The sequence below is a fragment of the Leucoraja erinacea genome, unplaced genomic scaffold (assembly GCF_028641065.1).
Source record: "Leucoraja erinacea ecotype New England unplaced genomic scaffold, Leri_hhj_1 Leri_221S, whole genome shotgun sequence".
NCBI lineage: Eukaryota > Metazoa > Chordata > Chondrichthyes > Rajiformes > Rajidae > Leucoraja > Leucoraja erinaceus.
Genome location: NW_026576122.1, coordinates 125,838 through 150,000, shown reverse-complemented (window position 1 = coordinate 150,000; position 24,163 = coordinate 125,838). Strand labels below are relative to the sequence as shown.

General features: G+C 42.3%; 1 protein-coding gene across 1 annotated transcript in view; it reads right to left on the bottom strand.

The window, feature by feature from the left end:
- LOC129716370 (complement C3-like) overlaps nucleotides 1–24,163 on the bottom strand; it is a 156,301-nt gene that overhangs the window by 36,539 nt on the left and 95,599 nt on the right. Inside the window, exons 30-31 of the mRNA XM_055666241.1 lie at nucleotides 20,160–20,318; nucleotides 17,689–17,748 (exon numbers count right to left, since the gene is read on the bottom strand). Coding sequence (XP_055522216.1) covers nucleotides 17,689–17,748; nucleotides 20,160–20,318 — 219 coding nt within the window. The remainder of the gene's footprint in view (nucleotides 1–17,688; nucleotides 17,749–20,159; nucleotides 20,319–24,163) is intronic.

Here is a 24,163-nt window from a genome sequence, read left to right as displayed (position 1 = left end):
CATTTGACACACACACACACACACACACACAGTTTTAATATATAGTAGGTATGTTACAAAACCTACCCGAATCGTGGCTGAGCATCTGCCCCACCCCGTGTGTGTGATTTTGGCGCTGTTTAGAGGGGGCGGGTTTAAAACGCGATTTTTACTAGGCTGTTGCAATCGAAAATGTTCAGCCTAGTAAATCATTAACCGAAAATCGCTGAAAGACCCCGTCGCAAAAGGTAATATTAGTTTTTATGGCCTTGTATAATAGTTATAGTAGTTTAAAAATCACTCTCTCCGCAACCTCTCGCAGCCCAGGGTTTTATAAAGCAAACAATTAAAGGTATGTACCTTATTTTTACATTAAATTGGACTTCTTAAGAACCCTGTCAATAAAGTTTTCTATAGCGAATAGTTCATTTTGGGCTCTTTATATCCCGCAGTATTTTTCTGGGCATTTGAGGCACAAATCCAGTGCAATGTGAACGTTCTAAACCAGCGCGTTCACAGGAACCCACTAGAAAGCTGATTTAAAATGGACTTTAATTTACAGCAATTGGACACTAAATTCCTTCCATTTGGCCTATAAATTGATGTAAATGAGATTTAAAAATCATGTTTTATTGTGAATTATTTGTGAATATTATTTGACACTTAGGCTATTTAAAAATGTTAATCATTTATTAAGAAATGGATAGATGTTTTGATCTAGTAATTGAAGTTTGAAATTAGCTACAATTGGGTAACTAACTAATTATATGCTTTAATTTCAGGTCCTCCAAGTAAGATTATTTTATATTTGTATCAGAATGGCTCAATCTATGATAACTGAAAAATTCGTTAACCATTCTCCAAGGAAGAGGCTTTGTTCTTTAAAGTTTAATAGTAAGATTAAACGAGAACTTACCAGTTTGGAGTTTGATCTTTATTTTATGAGGAGTTATGTTGGTGAGTACGTGAAGAAGACCCCGCTCGTGCGCATGCGCGTCAATCTGCAAAGCAGCGGTGTGAAATCACAGAATAACAGTAATTGAAGTATCATAGTAAGATCAGAAACCCAGAACTACCAGATGACCTTTGTGAGAGGGTTGGGAGTGGAGGGCACGTACTCACCAACGTAACTCCTCATAAAATAAAGATCAAACTTCAAACTGGTAAGTTCTCTTTTAATCTTAGTATTTATACTTCGGAGTCACGTGAGTGACTACGTGAAGATTTCAAAGCTCTGTGATTTCATGCCATGAGAAACGAGTCTACACAACCACAACTGCTTAATTGACAGATGAGGAAACATTCATAATGCATACAGTCATGACATAGATTTAAAACATGCTAATGCTGTTAAATATAGTAATAATAATAGTAACACCTCTCATCCGGGTGGAACTAAAAATGAAACGTAAAATAGAGTTGACAAATACCCTTGGTCTGGCAATGGGTTTGTAAAATAAAGATCAATGGTAAATGTTTGGAAAAACGTTCATTTGACCATGCTGCAGCCGTTAGGATGTGGCCCAGCCAAATGTAAATAACCGTTGCTGCTGATGTAGCAGCCCTGGTGCAGTGAGATCTGGAAATCAGTATCTACTCCTGCATAAATCAACCCCGTTTTATCACCTGGAAATGGTCTGACCAGATATGTTTTATAAAGTTTATGTGTACCAACAAGCATTGCAAGTTCAGAGCCTTGGTGACCTTGACGTATAGTATATGTGTGCCCTCACATGGCCAAAGGTCCCAGGGTATGCCTTGAACTATTTTGAGACCCGACACCCCTTCTGCTGTGCTTAAGTAATTATAAACATAAAATATTATATATAATTTACAGATGGAATCATCCTGTCCCTTCGCAATTTGTAGCGACTGAACCTGTTGCACTAAACCAGCGGCAGTAGGATAACTACTTTATGAAAGCTGGCCAAAACTAAGGATGTAACTGGAGCCCCCTTGTGAAAATAGTGTTAACACCATGTCAATATCCCATACTGCATTGTACTTGTCCTGGGAGAACTTGTGTTAAAGATATCCTTTACAAACTCGATATCCGGGGTGAATCCGACAGTGGGTCCCGTTTGCTGCAGTGAATATGATGGGAAAGCACGTTGGCACAGTTAATGGCCCTATAACTCAATTATTGTCAAAATACCATTTAAAATGAACTCCAAGACGTCAGTAATCTGTACCGTTTTAAATGGAACATTAGCATTAAACAACACTTCCCATCTCCTGGAAAATAAATTTACTGCTTTTCCCTTTTTTGGTGCTATCGCAGCACCCTGGAGTAAACACATACAAGGATAAGTGTGACAACTCAAGCCGTAGGGCAGTCTATTCAGAATCTTCAGAGCATAAATTAATTTTATCATGCAAAGGTTGATTTTCCGAACCACAGCCTGAACCAGCAAAATTTACATTTAGAATAGCCGTATAAGGTTATCTTATTATTCCCGACAAATCGGGAATCTAAGCTGCATAGGCCAATCAAACAGTAGGAAAAACCTAAAGCGGGATCCTGCTGACTTTATTTGAACACCCGACTGATGAGGCAAAATGGAGGAAGAAGATAAAAAAGACCATTCCTCCGCCTTATGCCACATATTTTTGCAACCTGTGAATAAGCATGAAAGCAACATATCGATATTCGGTGTTCCATTGAACCAGAAATTCATAAATACTGTGTGATCAGACACCCATTCTGTGTTGTCATTGATCTGTACTTCATGATACACCAGTGGCAAATGAGATTCGGTAAACTATTACAGGATACTTTTACTTGATTGCACCCATGTGACTAACATATGTCACCATCATAGTGTATCAACCTGAAGTTGAGCATGCAGATTATGCATATTCGCTAAATCACTCTTTAACCCATAGAATGCACATATGGTCTATAGATAGTTGATACCAATAACTGACGAATTGGTAATTCATGCAAATCTCCTCCACCTCCAAACCATATAACAATTACAGCACGGAAACAGGCCATCTCGGCCCTACAAGTCCATGCCGAACAAATGTTTCCCCTTAGTCCCACCTGCCTGCACTCGTACCATAACCCTCCATTCCCTTCTCATCCATATGCCTATCCAATTTATTTTTAAATGATACCAATGAACCTGCCTCCACCACTTCCACTGGGAGCTCATTCCACACCGCCACCACTCTCTGCATAAAGAAGTTCCCCCTCATATTACCCCTAAACTTCTGTCCCTTAATTCTGAAGTCATGTCCTCTTGTTTGAATCTTCCCTATTCTGAAAGGGAAAAGCTTGTCCACATCAACTCTGTCTATCCCTCTCATCATTTTAAAGACCTCTATCAGGTCCCCCCTTAACCTTCTGCGCTCCAGAGAATAAAGACCTAACTTATTCAACCTATCTCTGTAACTTAGTTGTTGAAACCCAGGCAACATTCTAGTAAATCTCCTCTGTACTCTCTCTATTTTGTTGACATCCTTCCTATAATTGGGCGACCAAAATTGTACACCATACTCCAGATTTGGTCTCACCAATGCCTTGTACAATTTTAACATTACATCCCAGCTTCTATACTCAATGCTCTGATTTATAAAGGCTAGCATACCAAAAGCTTTCTTTACCACCCTATCTATATGAGATTCCACCTTCAAGGAACTATGCACGGTTATACCCAGATCCCTCTGTTCAACTGTATTCTTCAATTCCCTACCATTTACCATGTACGTCCTATTTTGATTTGTCCTGCCAAGGTGTAGCACCTCACATTTATCAGCATTAAACGCCATCTGCCATCTTTCAGCCCATTTTTCCAAATGGCCTAAATCACTCTGTAGACTTTGGAAATCCTCTTCATTATCCACAACACCCCCTATCTTGGTATCATCTGCATACTTACTAATCCAATTTACCACACCTTCATCCAGATCATTGATGTACATGACAAACAACAAAGGACCCAACACAGATCCCTGAGGCACCCCACTAGTCACCTGCCTCCAACCCGATAAACAGCCATCCACCATTACCCTCTGGCTTCTCCCATTCAGCCACTGTTGAATCCATCTTGCTATTCCTGCATTTATACCCAACAGTTGAACCTTCTTAACCAACCTTCCATGAGGAACCTTGTCAAAGGCCTTACTAAAGTCCATATAGACAACATCCACTGCTTTACCCTCGTCAATTTCCCTAGTAACCTCTTCAAAAAATTCAAGAAGATTAGTCAAACATGACCTTCCAGGCACAAATCCATGTTGACTGTTCCTAATCAGACCCTGTTTATCTAGATGCTTACATATATTATCTCGAAGTATCTTTTCCATTAATTTGCCCACCACTGAAGTCAAACTAACAGGTCTATAATTGCTAGGTTTACTCTTAGAACCCTTTTTAAACAATGGAACAACATGCGCAGTACGCCAATCCTCGGGGACTAAAGACATTTGAAATATTTCTGTCATAGCCCCGGCTATTTCTACACTAACTTCCCTCAATGTCCTAGGGAATATCCTGTCAGGACCTGGAGACTTATCCACTTTTATATTTTTCAAAAGTGTCAGTACTTCTTTTACTTTGAACCTCATAGTATCCATAGCTACTCTACTAGCTTCCCTTACCTCACATAATTCAATATCCTTCTCCTTGGTGAATACCGAAGAAAAAAAATTGTTCAATATCTCCCCCATCTCTTTTGGCTCTGCAGATAGCTGTCCACTCTGTCTCTCCAATGGACCAATTTTATCCCTCGTTATCCTTTTGCTATTAATATAGCTGTAGAAACCCTTTGGATTTACTTTCACCTTACTTGCCAAAGCAACCGCATATCTTCTTTTAGCTTTTCTAATTTCTTTCTTAAGATTCTTTTTACATTCCTTATACTCCTCAAGCACCTCATTTACTTCATGCTGCCTATAATTATTGTAGATCTCCCTCTTTTTCCGAACAAGATGTCCAATTTCCCTTGAAAACCAGGGCTCTTTCCAATTTTTACTGTTTCCTTTCAACCGAACAGGAACATAAAGATTCTGTACTCTTAAAATTTCCCCTTTAAATGTCCTCCATTTCTCTTCTACATCTTTCCCATAAAACAACATGTCCCAGTTCACTCCTTTTAAATCATCTCGCATCGCATCAAAGTTAGCCTTTCTCCAATCAAAAATCTCAACCCTAGGTCCAGTTCTGACCCTCTCCATAATTATATTGAAACTAATGGTATTGTGATCACTGGACCCGAACTGCTCCCCAACGCATACCTCTGCCACCTGTCCAGTCTCATTTCCTAACAGGAGGTCCAGCACTGCCCCTCCTCTAGTAGGTACCTCTATGTATTGCTGCAAAAAACTATCCTGCACACATTTTACAAACTCCAACCCATCCAGCCCATTTACAGAATGTGTTTCCCAGTCTATGTGTGGAAAGTTGAAATCTCCCACAATCATTACCTTGTGCTTACTACTAATCTCTGCTATCTCCTTACATATTTGGTCTTCCAATTCTCGTTCCCCGTTTGGCGGTCTATAATACACCCCTATAAGTGTTGCTACACCTTTCCCACTTCTCAATTCCACCCAAATAGCCTCCCTAGATGAGCCCTCCAATCTATCCTGCCAAAGCACTGCTGTAATATCTTCCCTGACTAGCAATGCAACCGGGGATGTACTTCGCAATTTCCCAAGTTAGGGCCATTAGCATTATTTTGCAATATAACTGCAATATTTACTGACCAACTGCTGGAACAATGCTGAATACTGTTTGTCCATCATAGTGACTTTGGTAGATCTAGCTAGTAATGGCATAGGTGTATTAACAATGACCAACATGGCACTTTGGAGTTTGCCATTTAGCATGATGTTGATTCTCCCACTTGCACAGCTGAATCACAGCTATTATATTGCCAATTAGTCTTAATGAATAGAGGCTGATTCTAAACACAAGGCTGTTACAGGTTTCTATTAACTGCAATCTGTTGCCCAGGGCAGTGTCATAGGCCAATTAATAGTTAAAGGCAAATCCCAATGATCAACAAGTCCATTCGGTAACAACTTAATTTCAACTGCACAGAAGAGCCCAACTTCTCAAATATAGTTTGAGACTGAAACTGTGAATTTTGCAAAATTACAGCATTAAAATATCGTCCAGATGGCATAACAGTGTTTTTGAACTCTGAGTAATCTGCTTTGAATGCTTATTGTCATCATACTGTTATTATTGCCTCATCATAGCAATTGCCTCCTCCAAATATCTCCGATGATCCCAGTAAATGGGAATACCCTATGAAAATCAGTTGTTAATCAGCCATCTTTCATAATGAACAGGCCACGCCTGCCATCATTTTGTGCCTGCCTTAAACGACAACTCTGGCCCGATTTCCGAGCCTGTCTTGCAAGTCAATCCTGGCCATAATACTGAGCCTATCTGATAATTCTGCCCTGTCTTAAAAGATAACTCTGGCCATAATTCCGACCCTGTGTCGAAGACAATTCTGGCCCCAATTCGGGAACTGCCTTGAAAAAACAACTCTGCCCATTTTCCCGAGCCTGTTTTGAAGGCAAACCTGGCAAAAAATAATGAGCCTGCCTGAAAACACAAATCTGGCCCAATTCCAACCTGCTTGGAATGCTAGTGTTGTCCAGTTTTTACCTGGTTAGATGCCTCTAAGGAGACGATAATGTCTTAATCACTTGTGTATTGTGCAACCAAGTGTAAGTCTTACCAACTTGTAAGTGGTCCTTAGTTGTAGAGTAGAACTGGCAGAGTGCGTGGAGCTTCTGGCCCGCGTTCATGCTGCCACCAGCTTCAGTGAACCGCTTACTGCCGATGAAGACGTGGGGTGCGTTGTCGCCGAAAGATGAAGCTTTGCTCATTGTTGGCCTTGATTGATCCAACAGCTTGTGCTTCATCGTCCAGGTTTTCCCCGTTGAATAGGTCTTACCTGAATCGCAGATTCAGCGGTTGTCCCCCCTGAGCAGTATTCACTGCATTGTATTGGGATGGCAACCCTAGCTGCCAGAAATGGTACTTCTGACACGTGCCCTTCATCCCATGGGGCATGCTCCACAGCTCTACCCTCAGATTATACAGACCCGGCATGCTCCTCCAAAAAAGAGAGGCATTAAGCAGCCCTGTTACAAGGCGCAGCTGGCGCGGGCTCTCCCATAGGCCCAGCACTGCCACAGACTGGGCATTCACATTAAGCAGCCCAGTTACAAGGCGCAGCTGGCGCAGGCTCTGCCATAGGCCCAGCGCTGCCACAGACTGGGCATTCACATTAAGCAGCCCTGTTACAAGGCGCAGCTGCCGCGGGCTCTCCCATAGGCCCAGCGCTGCCACAGACTGGGCATTCACATTAAGCAGCCCTGTTACAAGGCGCAGCTGCCGCGGGCTCTCCCATAGGCCCGCCCTGACACAACTTCCTAGTGTGTCTAGATGGAGCATCCTCTCCATTAGGAGCTCCATCCTGGCCAACCTCCAAATGTTTATACTTTACCGGAGGGGAACCCTCCCGGCACTAGGGCTGACCATCCTGGTTAGTTTTATCCCATATCCTGGGGAGCACTACGATCTGGGAGCCGCATTCCTGCTAGATTTCCACTGCGGGGAACCCCAGCATCTGTATATATATTACCGGAGGGGAACCCTCCCGGCACTAGGGTTGACCACTCTAATCAGTATTACCCCGCCACTGCGGGGAACCCCAGCGTCTATATATATTACCGGAGGGGAACCCTCCCGGCACTAGGGTCGACCACTCTAATCGGTTTTACCCCGCCACTGCGGGGAACCCCAGCGTCTATATATATTACCGGAGGGGAACCCTCCCGGCACTAGGGTTGACCACTCTAATCAGTATTACCCCGCCACTGCGGGGAACCCCAGCGTCTATATATATTACCGGAGGGGAACCCTCCCGGCACTAGGGTTGACCACTCTAATAGGTTTTACCCCACCACTGCGGGGAACCCCAGCGTCTATATATAGAAACATAGAAACATAGAAATTAGGTGCAGGAGTAGGCCATTCGGCCCTTCGAGCCTGCACCGCCATTCAATATGATCATGGCTGATCATCCAACTCAGTATCCCGTACCTGCCTTCTCTCCATACCCCCTGATCCCCTTAGCCACAAGGGCCACATCTAACTCCCTCTTAAATATAGCCAATGAAGTGGCCTCAACTACCCTCTGTGGCAGAGAGTTCCAGAGATTCACCACTCTCTGCGTGAAAAAAAAGTTCTTCTCATCTCGGTTTTAAAGGATTTCCCCTTTATCCTTAAGCTGTGACCCCTTGTCCTGGACTTCCCCAACATCGGGAACAATCTTCCTGCATCTAGCCTGTCCAACCCCTTAAGAATTTTGTAAGTTTCTATAAGATCCCCTCTCAATCTTCTAAATTCTAGAGAGTATAAACCAAGTCTATCCAGTCTTTCTTCATAAGACAGTCCTGACATCCCAGGAATCAGTCTGGTGAACCGTCTCTGCACTCCCTCTATGGCAATAATGTCCTTCCTCAGATTTGGAGACCAAAACTGTACGCAATACTCCAGGTGTGGTCTCACCAAGACCCTGTACAACTGCAGTAGAACCTCTGCAGTTATCGGAGGGGAACCCTCCCATCAATAGGGCTGACCGTTCTAAAAACAGAGCATCCAGAGGAAACCCACGTTGTCCATTGAGAATGTAACATTCTGTACAAACAGTACCCGTAGATAGGATTGAACCCGGGTCTCTGGCACTGCAAGGCAGCAACTCTATCGCTGTGCTGCAGTGCCACCCAACTGGGATATTTCCCCAGCGTCTGGAAGTCACTGACCGTGTTGTCAGTGATTAAAAATCACAAACCCGACCTTACCCAGCTACCCACTTCCGCGGTCGGAACCGGGGTCTCCCCACAGCCCGTATCTGATTCCCTCGTCGGCCTCGCGAAAAACACCGACAGGAAACCTCTGTAAAAAGAGGTTCCTGCATGGAATCCAACACAGGTAAGAACTAATAACCTTACCTTTTTAGTTTAAACTTACCGCTGGCAGGCAGCGACGTGCCTGCCAGTCTGGTGCTTCGCTTAGTCACTCACGTGACTCCAAAGTAAAATTGCTTTTAATGTAGCAATGTTACAAAATTTTGAGATTTAAAAAAATCACTCTCTAAACCCGCGACCTCTTGCAGCCCCAGGGTTTCATAAAGCAAACAATTAAAGGTATGTACCTTATTTTTACATTAAAAGGGGCTTCTTAAGAACCCTGTATATAAAGTTTTCTATAGCGAATAGCTCATTTTGGGCTCTTTATATCCCGCAGTATTTTTCTGGGCATTTGAGGGCACAAATCTACCGCAATGTGAACGTTCTAAACCAGCGCGTTCACAGGAACCCACTAGAAAGCCGATTTAAAATGGACTTTAATTTACAGCAATTGAACATTAAATTCCTTCCATTTGGCCTATAAATTAATGTAAATGAGATTTTAAAATCATGTTTTATTGTTTTATTTATGAATATTATTTGGACACTTGGGCTATTTAAAAACGTTAATCATTTATTAAGAAATGGATAGATGTTTAGATCTAGTAATTGAAGTTTGAAATTTGCTACACTTGGGTAACTAACTAATTATATGCTTTAATTTCAGGTCATCCAAGTTAGATTATTTTATGTTTGTTTCAGAATGGTTCAATCTACGATAACTGAAAATTTAATTCAGTTCTCTTAATTTTTAAGAAGGTTATGGCCTTTTGACTGTCCACGATCACAGCTTTTTTGTTCTGTCCATAGAAAATCAATAGGGAACAAGATGCTAATTTCCGAGTATGAAAATGGCCATAACTTTTTAAATCACAAACACAGTGATTGTGGACAGTCACTGCTCCCCGAGCCTGGAGTATGTGACTGTTAAATGCAGGCCCATTTACCTCCCTAGAGAGTTTACTGTTGTCATGATAACTGCTGTGTACATACCACCAGATGCTAATGCTAACTGGGCTATCGGTCATTTGTATGGTAGCATTAGCAGTCAACAGAGCATATATCCTGACGGTGTTCAAATCTTAGCAGGGGACTTTAATCACGCGGACTTGAAGAAAATGCTGCCCAAATTCTACCAGCATGTTAAATGTGCTACAAGAGGAGCTAACACACTGGACAAGGTCTACTCCAACATCAAGCTGGGCTACAGGGCTAGACCACTACCACACCTGGGCCAGTCTGACCATATGTCCCTGCTTTTAATTCCTGCATATGCCCCCCTCAGGAAAACCGCTCCTACCATCACAAAGACCATCACAACCTGGCCTGATGGTGCATCTCAGCAGCTGCAGGACTGTTTCGACAGGACCAACTGGGAGGTGTTTGAACACCGGGACATGGAGGTGTTCACAGACAGTGTACTGTGTTACATTAAAAACTGCATGGACACGGTCACAGTGGACAAACGCATCCGGGTCTACCCCAACCAGAAGCCCTGGATGACCCGGGAGGTCCAGCGGCTGTTGAAAGAGAGGAACACCGCTTTTAGGTCTGGCGATAGGGCTTTATACAGCACGGCCCGAGCTAACCTGAAGAGAGGCATCAGAGAGGCCAAATCAAACTACAGGAGGAAGATAGAGGACCACCTGGACAGTAATAACAGCAGGCAGGTGTGGCAGGGGATCCAGTATCTCACCAACTATAAGACCAACCTTGGAGCTGTTGAAGGTGACGCCTCGCTGGCAGAGGAGCTGAACCACTTCTTTGCTCGCTTTGAAGTGGAGCCACCCGAGACAGCCACATCACACCACATGGTCCACAGCAGCCTAACCCTCAAGATAGAGGAGCATGAGGTGAGGCGCACGCTGCGGGCCATCAATCCAAGGAAGGCTACTGGTCCTGACGGCGTCTCTGGACGCGTGTTGAAGGACTGCGCAGACCAGCTGGCTGGAGTCTGTACGAGGATTTTCAACCAGTCTCTGGCCCAGTCCACTGTTCCACCCTGTCTGAAGTCCTCCACCATAGTCCCCTTGCCCAAAAAAACCAACATCTCCAGCCTCAACGACTACCGGCCAGTCGCACTCACACCAGTGGTGATGAAGTGTTTTGAAAAACTGGTCCGGGGTCATATCACATCACTCCTGCCCCGAAGCTTTGACCCCCACCAGTTTGCGTACAGAGCAAATAGATCTACAGAGGACGCTGTAGCCACAGCTCTCCATGCTGCACTGTCTCACCTGGAGCAGCGGGGGAGCTACGTGCGGATGCTCTTTGTGGGCTACAGCTCTGCTTTTAATACCATCCTTCCCCACAAACTGGTGGACAAACTGGGGGACTTGGGACTTCCACACTCCACCTGTACGTGGATAAATAGCTTCCTGTCGGGTCGCAGCCAGAGAGTCAGAGTGGGTCATCATACATCCACGGCCCTCAGCCTCAGTACCGGCTCTCCACAGGGCTGTGTGCTGAGCCCCCTGCTCTACACCATCTACACACATGACTGCACCCCCGCCCACCACAGCAACACCATTGTCAAATTTGCGGATGACACTACGGTGGTGGGACTCATCTCCGGGGGGGACGAGTACGCCTACCGGGATGAGGTAGAGCAGCTGACAGTGTGGTGTGAAGAAAATAACCTGCTCCTCAACACCTTAAAGACAAAGGAAGTAATAATAGACTTCAGGAAGAACAAAACGGACATGGTACCATTGACTATCAGAGGGGACTGTGTAGAGAGGGTGGCGGATTTCCGCTTCCTGGGAATCCATATTGAGGAGGACCTGACGTGGAGCGTGAACACCACTGCGCTGCTGAAAAAGGTCCAGCAGAGACTGCACTTCCTGAGGGTGCTCAGGAAGAATAACATCACTCAGAAACTGCTGCTGTCCTTTTATCGGTGCTCCATTGAGAGCATCCTAACATACTGTGTATGCGTGTGGTACACCAGCTGCACAGCAGCTCAGAGGAAAGCGCTCCAGAGGGCCATTGACAACGCCCAGAGGATTGTCGGCTGCCCTCTCCTTACCTTGGAGGACTTACACAGTTCCCACTGCACCAAAAAATCCCAGAGTATCATAAAGGACATTTCCCACCCCGGACACTCCCTGTTTGAACTGTTGCCGTCAGGCAGACGGTACAGATCTACAAGGACAAGGACGAACAGACTAAAAAACAGTTTTTACCCCACTGCTATAAAAGCATTAAATGTAGCCGCCAAGGAACGCCAAGGGACTGTGGTACACTGTGAAATCGACAGAAGGATGGAGGGTTGGGTGTTTATGCGTGCTATTTTCGTGATATTTATTTAGTTGTTTATCTTTTAATATTTTACCTTGTATGTACCGTTAGCTTTTAGAAATGTTTAAATGGTGCACTGACTGGCTGACATTTTTAAATTTCGTTGTACATGGCTCATGTTACAATGACAATAAAGAAACTATTCTAAATACTTGAGATATGAAAGTGAATTAGGTGTCAAATTAAACTTATTTTTATGCTTTATCTGATGGGATAAATTACAGACTTGATTTTTTAAATCTCAAAATTTTGTAACATTGCTACTATAACTATTATACAAGGCCATAAAAACTAATAATACCTTTTGCGACGGTGTCTTTCAGCGATTTTTCGTTAATGATTTACTAGGCTGAACATTTTCGATTGCAACAGCCTAGTAAAAATCGCGTTTTAAACCCGCCCCCTCTAAACAGCGCCAACATCGCGCACACGGCCTGGGGCAGATTCTCAACGACGTTTCAGGGAGATTTTGTAACATACCTATTTGATGCATCAATTTGTTTGCTGGATTGAGGTTGTTAACAATGTTAGGTATATTTGCGTTTGATTCTATTTCTGAGATAGGTGGTAAATTATGAATTTATGATCATTCTGTATATAATATTGATATAGAAGCACTATAGAAGGTTTAAGATTGATTCAGAAGGATGGAATTAGAACTGAGAAGATACATATTGATAAACCAAATGATTCTTGTTTGTTTTAAATAACACTGACTCCAATTACGTTCATTCACAGCTCGCCTCCCCTTATTTCCTCTCCCTAATCCCATCCTCCTCTCTTTTTTCCTCGCTCATTAACTCTCTCACCTTTCTTCATCCACCCATAGAAACATAGAAATTAGGTGCAGGAGTAGGCCATTCGGCCCTTCGAGCCTGCTCCGCCATTCAATATGATCATGGCTGATCATCCAACTCAGTATCCCGTCCCTGCCTTCTCTCCATACCCTCTGATCCCCTTAGCCACAAGGGCCACATCTAACTCCCTCTTAAATATAGCTAATGAACTGGCCTCAACTACCCTCTGTGGCAGAGAGTTCCCGAGATTCACTGGATTTCACCACTCTCTTTGTGAAAAAAGTTCTTCTCATCTCGGTTTTAAAGGATTTCCCCCTTATCCTTAAGCTGTGACCCCTTGTCCTGGACTTCCCTAACATCGGGAACAATCTTCCTGCATCTAGCCTGTCCAACCACTTAAGAATTTTGTAAGTTTCTATAAGATCCCCTCTCAATCTCCTAAATTCTAGAGAGTATTTCTCTCGATAGGATCATCTCTCTTCACTTTTCTAGTTTCGAAATCCCAGTCCCACATCACCCACTTCACTCTCCCATCCTCGCCAGACACAATTTATACAGTCACTCCTGTTCTTGAAACAAAGGACTTGGTTTTCTATGATTCAAAAAAGGAAGGGATGTCTACCATTCAATGCTGCATGTGACCTGGAAAAGTACTGCAAGTTGTATAAGTAATGCATTAATTTACCATGTTAAGTTGCTCTTGCAATGCTCATGTGTTTTTAAAGCAATTAATTGGCAACCTTAATTATAATAACCTTAATTGACAATTTCAGAAGCATTAGTGCCTTCGGCCCAACTTGCCCACACAGGCCAACGTGTCCCAGCTACACTAGGCCTGCCTGTGTTTGGCACATAACCCTCCAAACCTGTCCTATCCATGGACCTGTCTAACTGTTTCTTAAATGTTGCGATAGTTCCTGCCACAACTACCTCGGTCGGTAGTTGGTTTGGGCGACTATTTGCATACTTTGGTTATGCAAACAAAGAATGTCACTGTGAGTTATCACATGTGACTACAAAGTATTCATTCATTCATCCTCTGACAGCTCGTTCCATTCTGTAAGCTTATATAACATATAACCATATAACAATTACAGCACGGAAACAGGCCATCTTGACCCTTCTAGTCCGTGCCGAACACATAATCTCCTCTAGTCCCATATACCTGCGCTCAGACCATAACCCTCCATTCCCTTCCCATCCATATAACTATCCAATTTATTTTTAAATGATAAAAACGAACCTGCCTCCACCACCTTCACTGGAAGCTCATTCCACACAGCCACCACTCTCTGAGTAAAGAAGTTCCCCCTCATGTTACCCCTAAACTTCAGTCCCTTAATTCTCATGTCATGTCCCCTTGTTTGAATCTTCCCTACTCTCAGTGGGAAAAGCTTTTCCACGTCAACTCTGTCTATCCCTCTCATCATTTTAAAAACCTCTATCAAGTCCCCCCTTAACCTTCTGCGCTCCAAAGAATAAAGCCCTAACTTGTTCAACCTTTCTCTGTAACTTAGTTGCTGAAACCCAGGCAACATTCTAGTAAATCTCCTCTTAATTAGGTCTTCCTTTACTTTCAGTTTCCTTCCACTTTGACTGAAAATGTGTGAAGATAGATTGACAGTTCCCAAACCCATATCCTATCGTAGACAATAAATTTATTGATTATTAGTTCGTCATTTCGCCTCTCAAAATAGGGAAACCACATTTTCTGCCTGTTAATGTAGAGCATTTCACTCTTTCTGAATGAATGGCTCATAATGTCTCTCCCATCTCTTTCCAAAATTACAGGTGCTCTCCACATTATTGAAGATCTCACCTGAGCAAATTCATCTTTTCACCAATAAATACAAACAAAGTCTGTATAAAGAAAGCTGGATCAAAGAATTTTTGTAGTAGAATCGTCAAAGTTTTTTTTTAAAAGCGAATACTTGATGCTAAACAATATTTGCACAGGTAAATATCCAAGAGTTTAAAATGTGGTTAAATTAAATAGAAATGTTTTGTTGTAATTTCATGACCCTACTGATGGTCTAACTATTTTGTGACCATACTCATAGAAATTGGCTGCAAATGAATGACTTCTGCTGTTATTTCAGTTCCCTACTTGTTTTTCCTTGCAGAGTAATTGTTTCCGATTAACGGTTAAATTGTTTGTGGCTTCGCCAATAGAATGCCTGCACCCGTCACATTGGCAGTATGTTTCTTTATTATATTCCACCTAATTTAACTTGTCAATTTGGTCTGCTCTAATGCCTTGCTTTCTATATGAGATAGACCTATTCCAAAGATTATTATCTTGTCTGGTGCAGAACCTTGTGTGGGCCTAAGATCCTGAAGCTAAACTGTCTGGAGCTATGCTCCTGGCAAGTTCACCCGTGACAGATGGGTCAAGGGAGAGGTTCCTGACATAGTGACCCAGGAAAAATACCTCAATGATGGAATAGGCGGAGGATGGTAACTGACCAGCAGGTGGAGACCACAGCATCTGACCAGGCGAAAGATGGCTGCAGTAGGGAGAGTGCCGTTGAACACGGATCTTTCTCTGTCAAGGATCGTGAGGTGGGTGTCTGTGGGACACCGTCTTCCTCTGGTGACAGGTGTCCCGTGTAGGTGACCACCTGGAGGGAAATTAAGTTAGTGACTTCAAGATCTGCCTTTTAAGCTAATTCAATTCCTACAGAAAGGACACACTAGGAGGATAACTATACTTGACTTTGTGGGTAGTGCTGACGATGACAACTCTGTTCTTTCTAAACTTCTAATCATCTGCCCCAGAATGTACAAACGTATACTATTGGCATGAGAAGTGCAAAAAGTGTTTTTATTCCTGGGGTCGTGGAAGATTGGAACACTTCACTTCATTCATGTCATTGCCTCACATAGAGCAGATTGGCACATGATATAATCCTTAAATGGATGAAGAAAAATTACTGCTGGCAACCAACTTCCATTAATTACACCCACTACAGTGTCCCAATTAAAAGTCAAGGCATATTGTATAACTCTTCAAGTTTATTGCATGTACCTCAATGATGTGCACTCTCTCACTCTCCTATTTTGCCAACTATGATTTATTCTTTTTAACATTCCTTGGCAACTTAACTTTGCAATTTCAGATGATGTCTACAACATTGACATTTTTCCTCATCTTTTAACCTTGCCAATTGATCATCTTCTCCATGGTTAATCCTGCTGTCAGTCACGTCTTCTGATGTTAACTTCAGTTCGGCAGTTATTTCATCACTCATGCACAGTGTTATTATTAGCTTGCTTGTTCTTGTATCTAGGCAGACTATATTTCCCTTTTTCCTTAACTAGTTTGTAAAATGGTCTCGACCCGAAACGTTACCCATTCCTTCTCCCCAGGGATGCTGCCTGTCCCGCTGAGTTACTCCAGTTTTTTGTGTCTATCTTCAGTTTAAAGCAGCATCTGCAGTTCCTTCCTATATATTTTCTGTGGTATCTACAAAGACGTCTACCCTTACCCTGTACTTATTTTCTCTAAAACATTCTCCTTTGTTTTCCCTCACCAACTTAAAATCAGGCCTTTTCTCAATTTTCATTCTGCTATTGTTAGCAATGTTACAAAATTTTGAGATTTAAAAAATCAAGTCTGCAATTTATCCCATCAGATAAAGCATAACAATAAGTTTAATTTGACACCAAATTCACTTTCATATCTCAAGTATTAAAAAAGTTATGACCATTTTCATACTCGGAAATTAGCATCTTGTTCCCTATTGATTTTCAATGGACATTACAAAAAAGCTGTGATCTTGGATAGTCAAACGCCCATTTCTTAAGGAAAGATTAACATTTTTAAATAGCCTAAGTGTCCAAAGATTATTCACAAATAATTCACAATATAACATGATTTTTATATCTAATTTACATTAATTTATAGGCCAAATGGAAAGAATTTAGTGTTCAATTGCTGTAAATAAATGCCCATTTAAATCGGCTTTCTAGTGGGTTCATGTGGAACGCGCTGGTTTAGAACGTTGACATAGCGCTGGATTAGTGCCCTCAAATGCCGAGAAAAATACTGCGGGATATAAAAAGCCCAAAATGAACCACTCGCTATAGATAACTTGATATATAGGGTTATATATATGCCCCATTTAATGTAAAAATAAGGTACATACCTTTAATTGTTTGCTTTATAAAACCCTGGGGCTGCGAGAGAAATCAGAGAGTAATTTTAAAACTATTATAACTATATTATCGAGGCCTATAAAACTAATAATACCTTTTGCGACCGGGTCTTGCAGCGATTTTTCGTTAATGATTTACTAGGCTGAACATGTGCGATTAGTACAGCCTAGTAAAAATCGCGTTTTAAACCCGCCCCCTCCAAACAGCGCCAAAATCGCCGACATGGCTGAGGGCAGATTCCCAATGACGATTCAGGTAGGTTTTGTAACATACCTACTATTGTTTGTATTTGCATTCTTCACATTCTGACACTTTGAGCCTATTGCAGAAAATGAAATGAGTGAACAGGAGTAATATTCATTTATCTTCCTATCTGGCCATTGTCTGTCAGAAGTAAGGTGCTTTAAAATGAATTGTGATCACTCTATTATATAAGGTTATCAGGTCTATAAAAAAAGGGCCATTAATAAATCCAGAAGGAACCAAAGAAACATTAATGACCAGCACTTACTTTTAGTAATCCTTGTCCTTGCCCCTTTACCTGTACAGTAAAATTTGCGAAGTCATTAAACTGAAATAAAAATATAGGTTAGATATTAGTCTCATCAAGTAAAAATACAATGAAACAGAACTCAGATAAGATTACCAGGGTTTGTGCACCAATACCTTTACTATATGACATACTAATATTTTATGCTGTCACATTCTGATAAAGGACAAAACAGGCATGGAGGGTCCTTGTTCTCAGAATGTGATTGACAAGATGAGAAAGGGAATGAGTTCTTGTTGTGCAGTATTGCTGTCCTTCCAACAGTGGGATTTGCTTTACCTAAACTCCCTGCCCGGATCAAATAGTTAATTTCATCCTGTGGCCAATGCATGGAGCAATAGTGATAAAGGTACCCTTGATGTTTTGGATGTTTACTACTGGATCTTTTTTAAGGCAGTTAAATAGACTAACAATATGCAAGCCTTTTGCAAACTTTGTCCATTAGCTAACCAGGTTGGACTCCAGATTACACCCATGCTCCCTGTGCCCCAGTAGGATGCCTAAAAGTGACTGAGCAGGAAATATAATGGACACGGTTGGAAAATACATCATTAAATATCTCTCAGCAAATTTAGTTTAAAATTTCAATCTTTTTTTATAAACCCCAAAGAGATTTGTGAAGTAATAGCCAACCAGCACTTGGAACTAACCACTTTTCCAGACACAGCATTATCAAAAAGCAAGGTTGAAGCTTTGCCGACACCTTGGGCAACTTTTTCCTGTGCTTTCACTCAGCCCCTTGCAAATCTCCAAATGCCTTTCCCATTCACACCCATCCAAGTGTCTCAATTTCCTCCATGCTGTTCGTGCTTCCAGTATGAGGATGGGAAAACTTAAGAATTGTCCTTTGATCACTGACCTACATATAATTCTCTGATGTACCACTGAATCTGCTAAATTTTACAGAGTAAAACTTAACCTGAAGCAAATTATCAGCTAAAATGGATTCTAGCATTAAAAGTACTGAAGATGCAAGGAAGTGCTGATGCTGGTTTAATAAAAGGATAAAGTGCTGGAGTAACACAGTGGGTCTGGCAGCATCTCTGGTGAACATGGATGGGTGACGTCTTGGGTCAGGACCCTTCCTCGGAGTGATTGTGGTGAGGACCGGGTGGTGAGGAGAAATATAGGTGGAAGATTGGCAGATGGGGAGAAATGGGTGCAAGTCTAGGAGGGCCACAGGGAAGTGGGAGAAAAGGGATTTGTTTGTAGGTTAGTTACCTAAAACTAGAGAATCTAATGTTCATACCATTACATTATAAGCTACCAAAGTGGAATATGAGGTGCTGTTCCTCCAGTTTATGTGTGGCCTCATGTTAGTAATGCAGGAAACCTAGGTCAGTATGGGATGGAGAGTTAAAATGCTTAGCATCCAGCAGGCCTAGTTGGAGAGATCATAAATGTTCCATGAAACAGTTGCCGAGTCTAAAGTCTCACTGATATAAAGTAGAGCACACCGGGTACACCAAAAGTGGGTTCTCATTTGACTGCTCTCACTTTCTGCAAATTACAACAAAGCAACAAATGGGACATTCCGGCAAGCAGGCCTGACATGCCCGATGCGGTTAGGCAGAGGAGGACTCATCTGCAGTGAACCAATGGAGGATCTGACCGCCGTGGTCTCGAGCAGGACTGCAAACCCACCCAAAGACTCTGTGTCCACTCGAAGGCTCACAGACGTCGGTAACTCGCTCGAAGGCTGGTTGGAGTTTGCCCAAAGGCTCACGGTCGGCGGGAACTCGCTCGAAGGCTGGTTGGAGTTTGCCCAAAGGCTCACGGTCGGCGGGAACTCGCCCAAAGCCTTGCAGTTGATGGGATCAGAAACTCGCCTGAATGCTTGGCAGACATTGTAACCGAAAGGGAGCTGGAGAAGTCGTGTAGAGCAAGGACCAATAGGGGAGTGAATGGGGTAATGCTTCCAGTGCTTTCAAGGTTATCTGCAAGAGGCACCCCCGGGACACAAAGATGGCCGATCAAGGAGAGAAGAGGAGAGGGATGTCAGTTCGTGGACACTGCTCCAGTACATCGAGTGCACGGACCGACCGGACTTTGAATAATGGCACCAACCATGGTAACGCTTGCATGTGGAATATAAGCAAAATAAATGTCACTGTGCAGTTGCCTTCATGACAAATAAAGCACTATTGACTATTAGATACGGTATAGCCAAGGGTACCCGAGTATTTTCCAGCTATGGCTGCCTTTTTCTTAGTTACATCAACAGTACTTGTTCCAGACATACACTGGCACCATCCCCCAACACTTCCTCCGATACATTGATGATTACAACGAGGCTACTTCCTGCACTTGTGAACATCCCCTTAGAAAATAACATTATGAAAGGGATGTTATAGAAAAGACATTACAAATGATCAAGAATTAATAAATAAATGGGAATACATATGTAAATCCTCTGGAGAATATAAACAAACCGTTCTTGATTTTGCGACATATATATTTTTTGGGCGAATTGTCCATTGATAAGTATATTGCTTGCTGGGAACATATAGATCGATATCCAATTCAGACTTCTTGATAGGAGGAGCATCAGTCAGATACGTGGCCATTGCTTGAAGCGCAACCATCGTTGCCTGGAAAGCAAAGTGTTCTTGTTGAATATATTTGCTGAAATTTCAGACTAAAAATGCATGTTCACTAAACTTGCGTGGAGTAGCAATATATCGAGATAGAGACTTACTGCATGGAAAAAGCCCTTCAGCCCAATATGTTAATGTCGACCATGATACTAGGTATGTTACAAAACTTACCTTCAGCGGCGCTGCAATTCTCCCACTGGCCGTGTGCGCGACTTTGGCGCGTTTGAGGGGGGGGGGGGGGGGGTGTTAAAACTGGGTTTTTCCCCGACCTGGTCCTGAATTATATTTGTTGGAGTGCAAGATTTTGCTAAAGAATCGTTCCAACGGCCGTTCTGTGGGTTTTAAATAAAAATTCACCTGACAAGTTAATCGCTGGAATGATTTTAAAAGCAGCTTCTGAAGCCATCAATGCCGCCAACTGGGACGGATTTTATGGAGGACCAAGTAAAAGAAAGTAGTTTATTTTTATGTATAAAAGTGTTTTTTAAGATGTATTTAATTCACGTCTTTTTATGCTTTATCTGATGGGATAAATTAGAAACTTGACTTTTTAAATCTCAAAATTTTGTAACATTGCTATGATACTCCATCATAAAGTCCAGTTTGCCTGTTTTTGGACCATATACCCCTATCCAAGTGCTGTCCATTTCAATGCTGTTATTGTACATACCTCAATTACTTCTTCTGGCAGCTTGTTCCATTTACCCACTACTCAGAGTAAACATATTGCTCCTCAGGTGTGTATTGAGGCTTGCCTCTATCAACTTAAATGTATGTCTTCTTGGGTATAAATAATCTGTCCATTCACTCTATCTATTCCAATACTTATTTTATGCGCCTTTAAGATTATCACCAATAAAACTAATGAGTTTTGAGTTTCTTTCGCTATTTGAGGGACTCAAATAGCGAAAGGTAGTAGACAGAATGGGAGGCAGGAAGCAGAAATGGGAAGCACTCGGACTCAAGAGGAGAAAGAAAAAAAAGGAAATAAACAGAGAATAAGAGACGGGGGTTTTCTTAAATGTGCATATTTTAATGCTAGGAGCATTGTAAGAAAGGTTGATGAGCTTAGAGTCTGGATAGACACCTGGAAGTATGATGTTGTGGCGATCAGTGAAACGTGGTTGCAGGAGGGCTGTGATTGGAAACTAAATATTCCAGGATTTCGCTGCTTCAGGTGTGATAGAATTGGAGGGGCAAGAGGTGGAGGTGTTGCATTGCTAGTCAGGGAAGATATTACAGCAGTGCTTTGGCAGGATAGATTGGAGGGCTCATCTAGGGAGGCTATTTGGGTGGAATTGAGAAGTGGGAAAGGTGTAGCAACTCTTATAGGGGTGTATTATAGACCGCCAAACGGGGAACGAGAATTGGAAGAGCAAATATGTAAGGAGATAGCAGATATTAGTAGTAAGCACAAGGTAGTGATTGTGGGAGATTTCAACTTTCCACACATAGACTGAGAAACACATTCTGTAAATGGGCTGGATGGGTTGGAGTTTGTAAAATGTGTGCAGGATAGTTTTTTGCAGCAATACATAGAGGTACCTACTAGAGGAGGGGCAGTGCTGGACCTGTTAGGAAATGAGATGGAACAGGTGGCGGAGGTATGCGTTGGGGAGCACTTCGGGTCCAGTGATCACAATACCATTAGTTTCAAGATAATTATGGAGAGGGTCAGAACTGGACCTAGGGTTGAGATTTTTGATTGGAGAAAGGCTAACTTTGATGCGATGCGAGATGATTTAAAAGGAGTGAACTGGGACATTTTGTTTTATGGGAAAGATGTAGAAGAGAAATGGAGGACATTTAAAGGGGAAATTTTAAGAGTACAGAATCTTTATGTTCCTGTTCGGTTGAAAGGAAACAGTAAAAATTGGAAAGAGCCCTGGTTTTCAAGGGAAATTGGACATCTTGTTCGGAAAAAGAGGGAGATCTACAATAATTATAGGCAGCATGAAGTAAATGAGGTGCTTGAGGAGTATAAGGAATGTAAAAAGAACCTTAAGAAAGAAATTAGAAAAGCTAAAAGAAGATATGAGGTTGCTTTGGCAAGTAAGGTGAAAGTCAATCCAAAGGGTTTCTACAGCTATATTAATAGCAAAAGGATAACGAGGGATAAAATTGGTCCATTGGAGAGACAGAGTGGACAGCTATCTGCAGAGCCAAAAGAGATGGGGGAGATATTGAACAATTTTTTTTCTTCGGTATTCACCAAGGAGAAGGATATTGAATTATGTGAGGTAAGGGAAACTAGTAGAGTAGCTATGGATACTATGAGGTTCAAAGTAAAAGAAGTACTGACATTTTTGAAAAATATAAAAGTGGATAAGTCTCCAGGTCCTGACAGGATATTCCCTAGGACATTGAGGGAAGTTAGTGTAGAAATAGCCGGGGCTATGACAGAAATATTTCAAATGTCATTAGAAATGGGAATAGTCCCCGAGGATTGGCGTACTGCGCATGTTGTTCCATTGTTTAAAAAGGGTTCTAAGAGTAAACCTAGCAATTATAGACCTGTTAGTTTGACTTCAGTGGTGGGCAAATTAATGGAAAAGATACTTAGAGACAATATATATAAGCATCTAGATAAACAGGGTCTGATTAGGAACAGTCAACATGGATTTGTGCCTGGAAGGTCATGTTTGACTAATCTTCTTGAATTTTTTTGAAGAGGTTACTAGGGAAATTGACGAGGGTAAAGCAGTGGATGTTGTCTATATGGACTTTAGTAAGGCCTTTGACAAGGTTCCTCATGGAAGGTTGGTTAAGAAGGTTCAACTGTTGGGTATAAATGCAGGAATAGCAAGATGGATTCAACAGTGGCTGAATGGGAGAAGCCAGAGGGTAATGGTGGATGGCTGTTTATCGGGTTGGAGGCAGGTGACTAGTGGGGTGCCTCAGGGATCTGTGTTGGGTCCTTTGTTGTTTGTCATGTACATCAATGATCTGGATGAAGGTGTGGTAAATTGGATTAGTAAGTATGCAGATGATACTAAGATAGGGGGTGTTGTGGATAATGAAGAGGATTTCCAAAGTCTACAGAGTGATTTAGGCCATTTGGAAAAAATGGGCTGAAAGATGGCAGATGGAGTTTAATGCTGATAAATGTGAGGTGCTACACCTTGGCAGGACAAATCAAAATAGGACGTACATGGTAAATGGTAGGGAATTGAAGAATACAGTTGAACAGAGGGATCTGGGTATAACCGTGCATAGTTCCTTGAAGGTGGAATCTCATATAGATAGGGTGGTAAAGAAAGCTTTTGGTATGCTAGCCTTTATAAATCGGAGCATTGAGTATAGAAGCTGGGATGTAATGTTAAAATTGTACAAGGCATTGGTGAGACCAAATCTGGAGTATGGGGTACAATTTTGGTCGCCAAATTATAGGAAGGATGTCAACAAAATAGAGAGAGTACAGAGGAGATTTACTAGAATGTTGCCTGGGTTTCAACAACTAAGTTACAGAGATAGGTTGAATAAGTTAGGTCTTTATTCTCTGGAGCGCAGAAGGTTAAGGGGGGACCTGATAGAGGTCTTTAAAATGATGAGAGGGATAGACAGAGTTGATGTGGACAAGCTTTTCCCTTTGAGAATAGGGAAGATTCAAACAAGGGGACATGACTTCAGAATTAAGGGACAGAAGTTTAGGGGTAATATGAGGGGGAACTTCTTTACGCAGAGAGTGGTGGCGGTGTGGAATGAGCTCCCAGTGGAAGTGGTGGAGGCAGGTTCATTGGTATCATTTAAAAATAAATTGGATAGGCATATGGATGAGAAGGGAATGGAGGGTTATGGTACGAGTGCAGGCAGGTGGGACTAAGGGGAAACAAATTTGT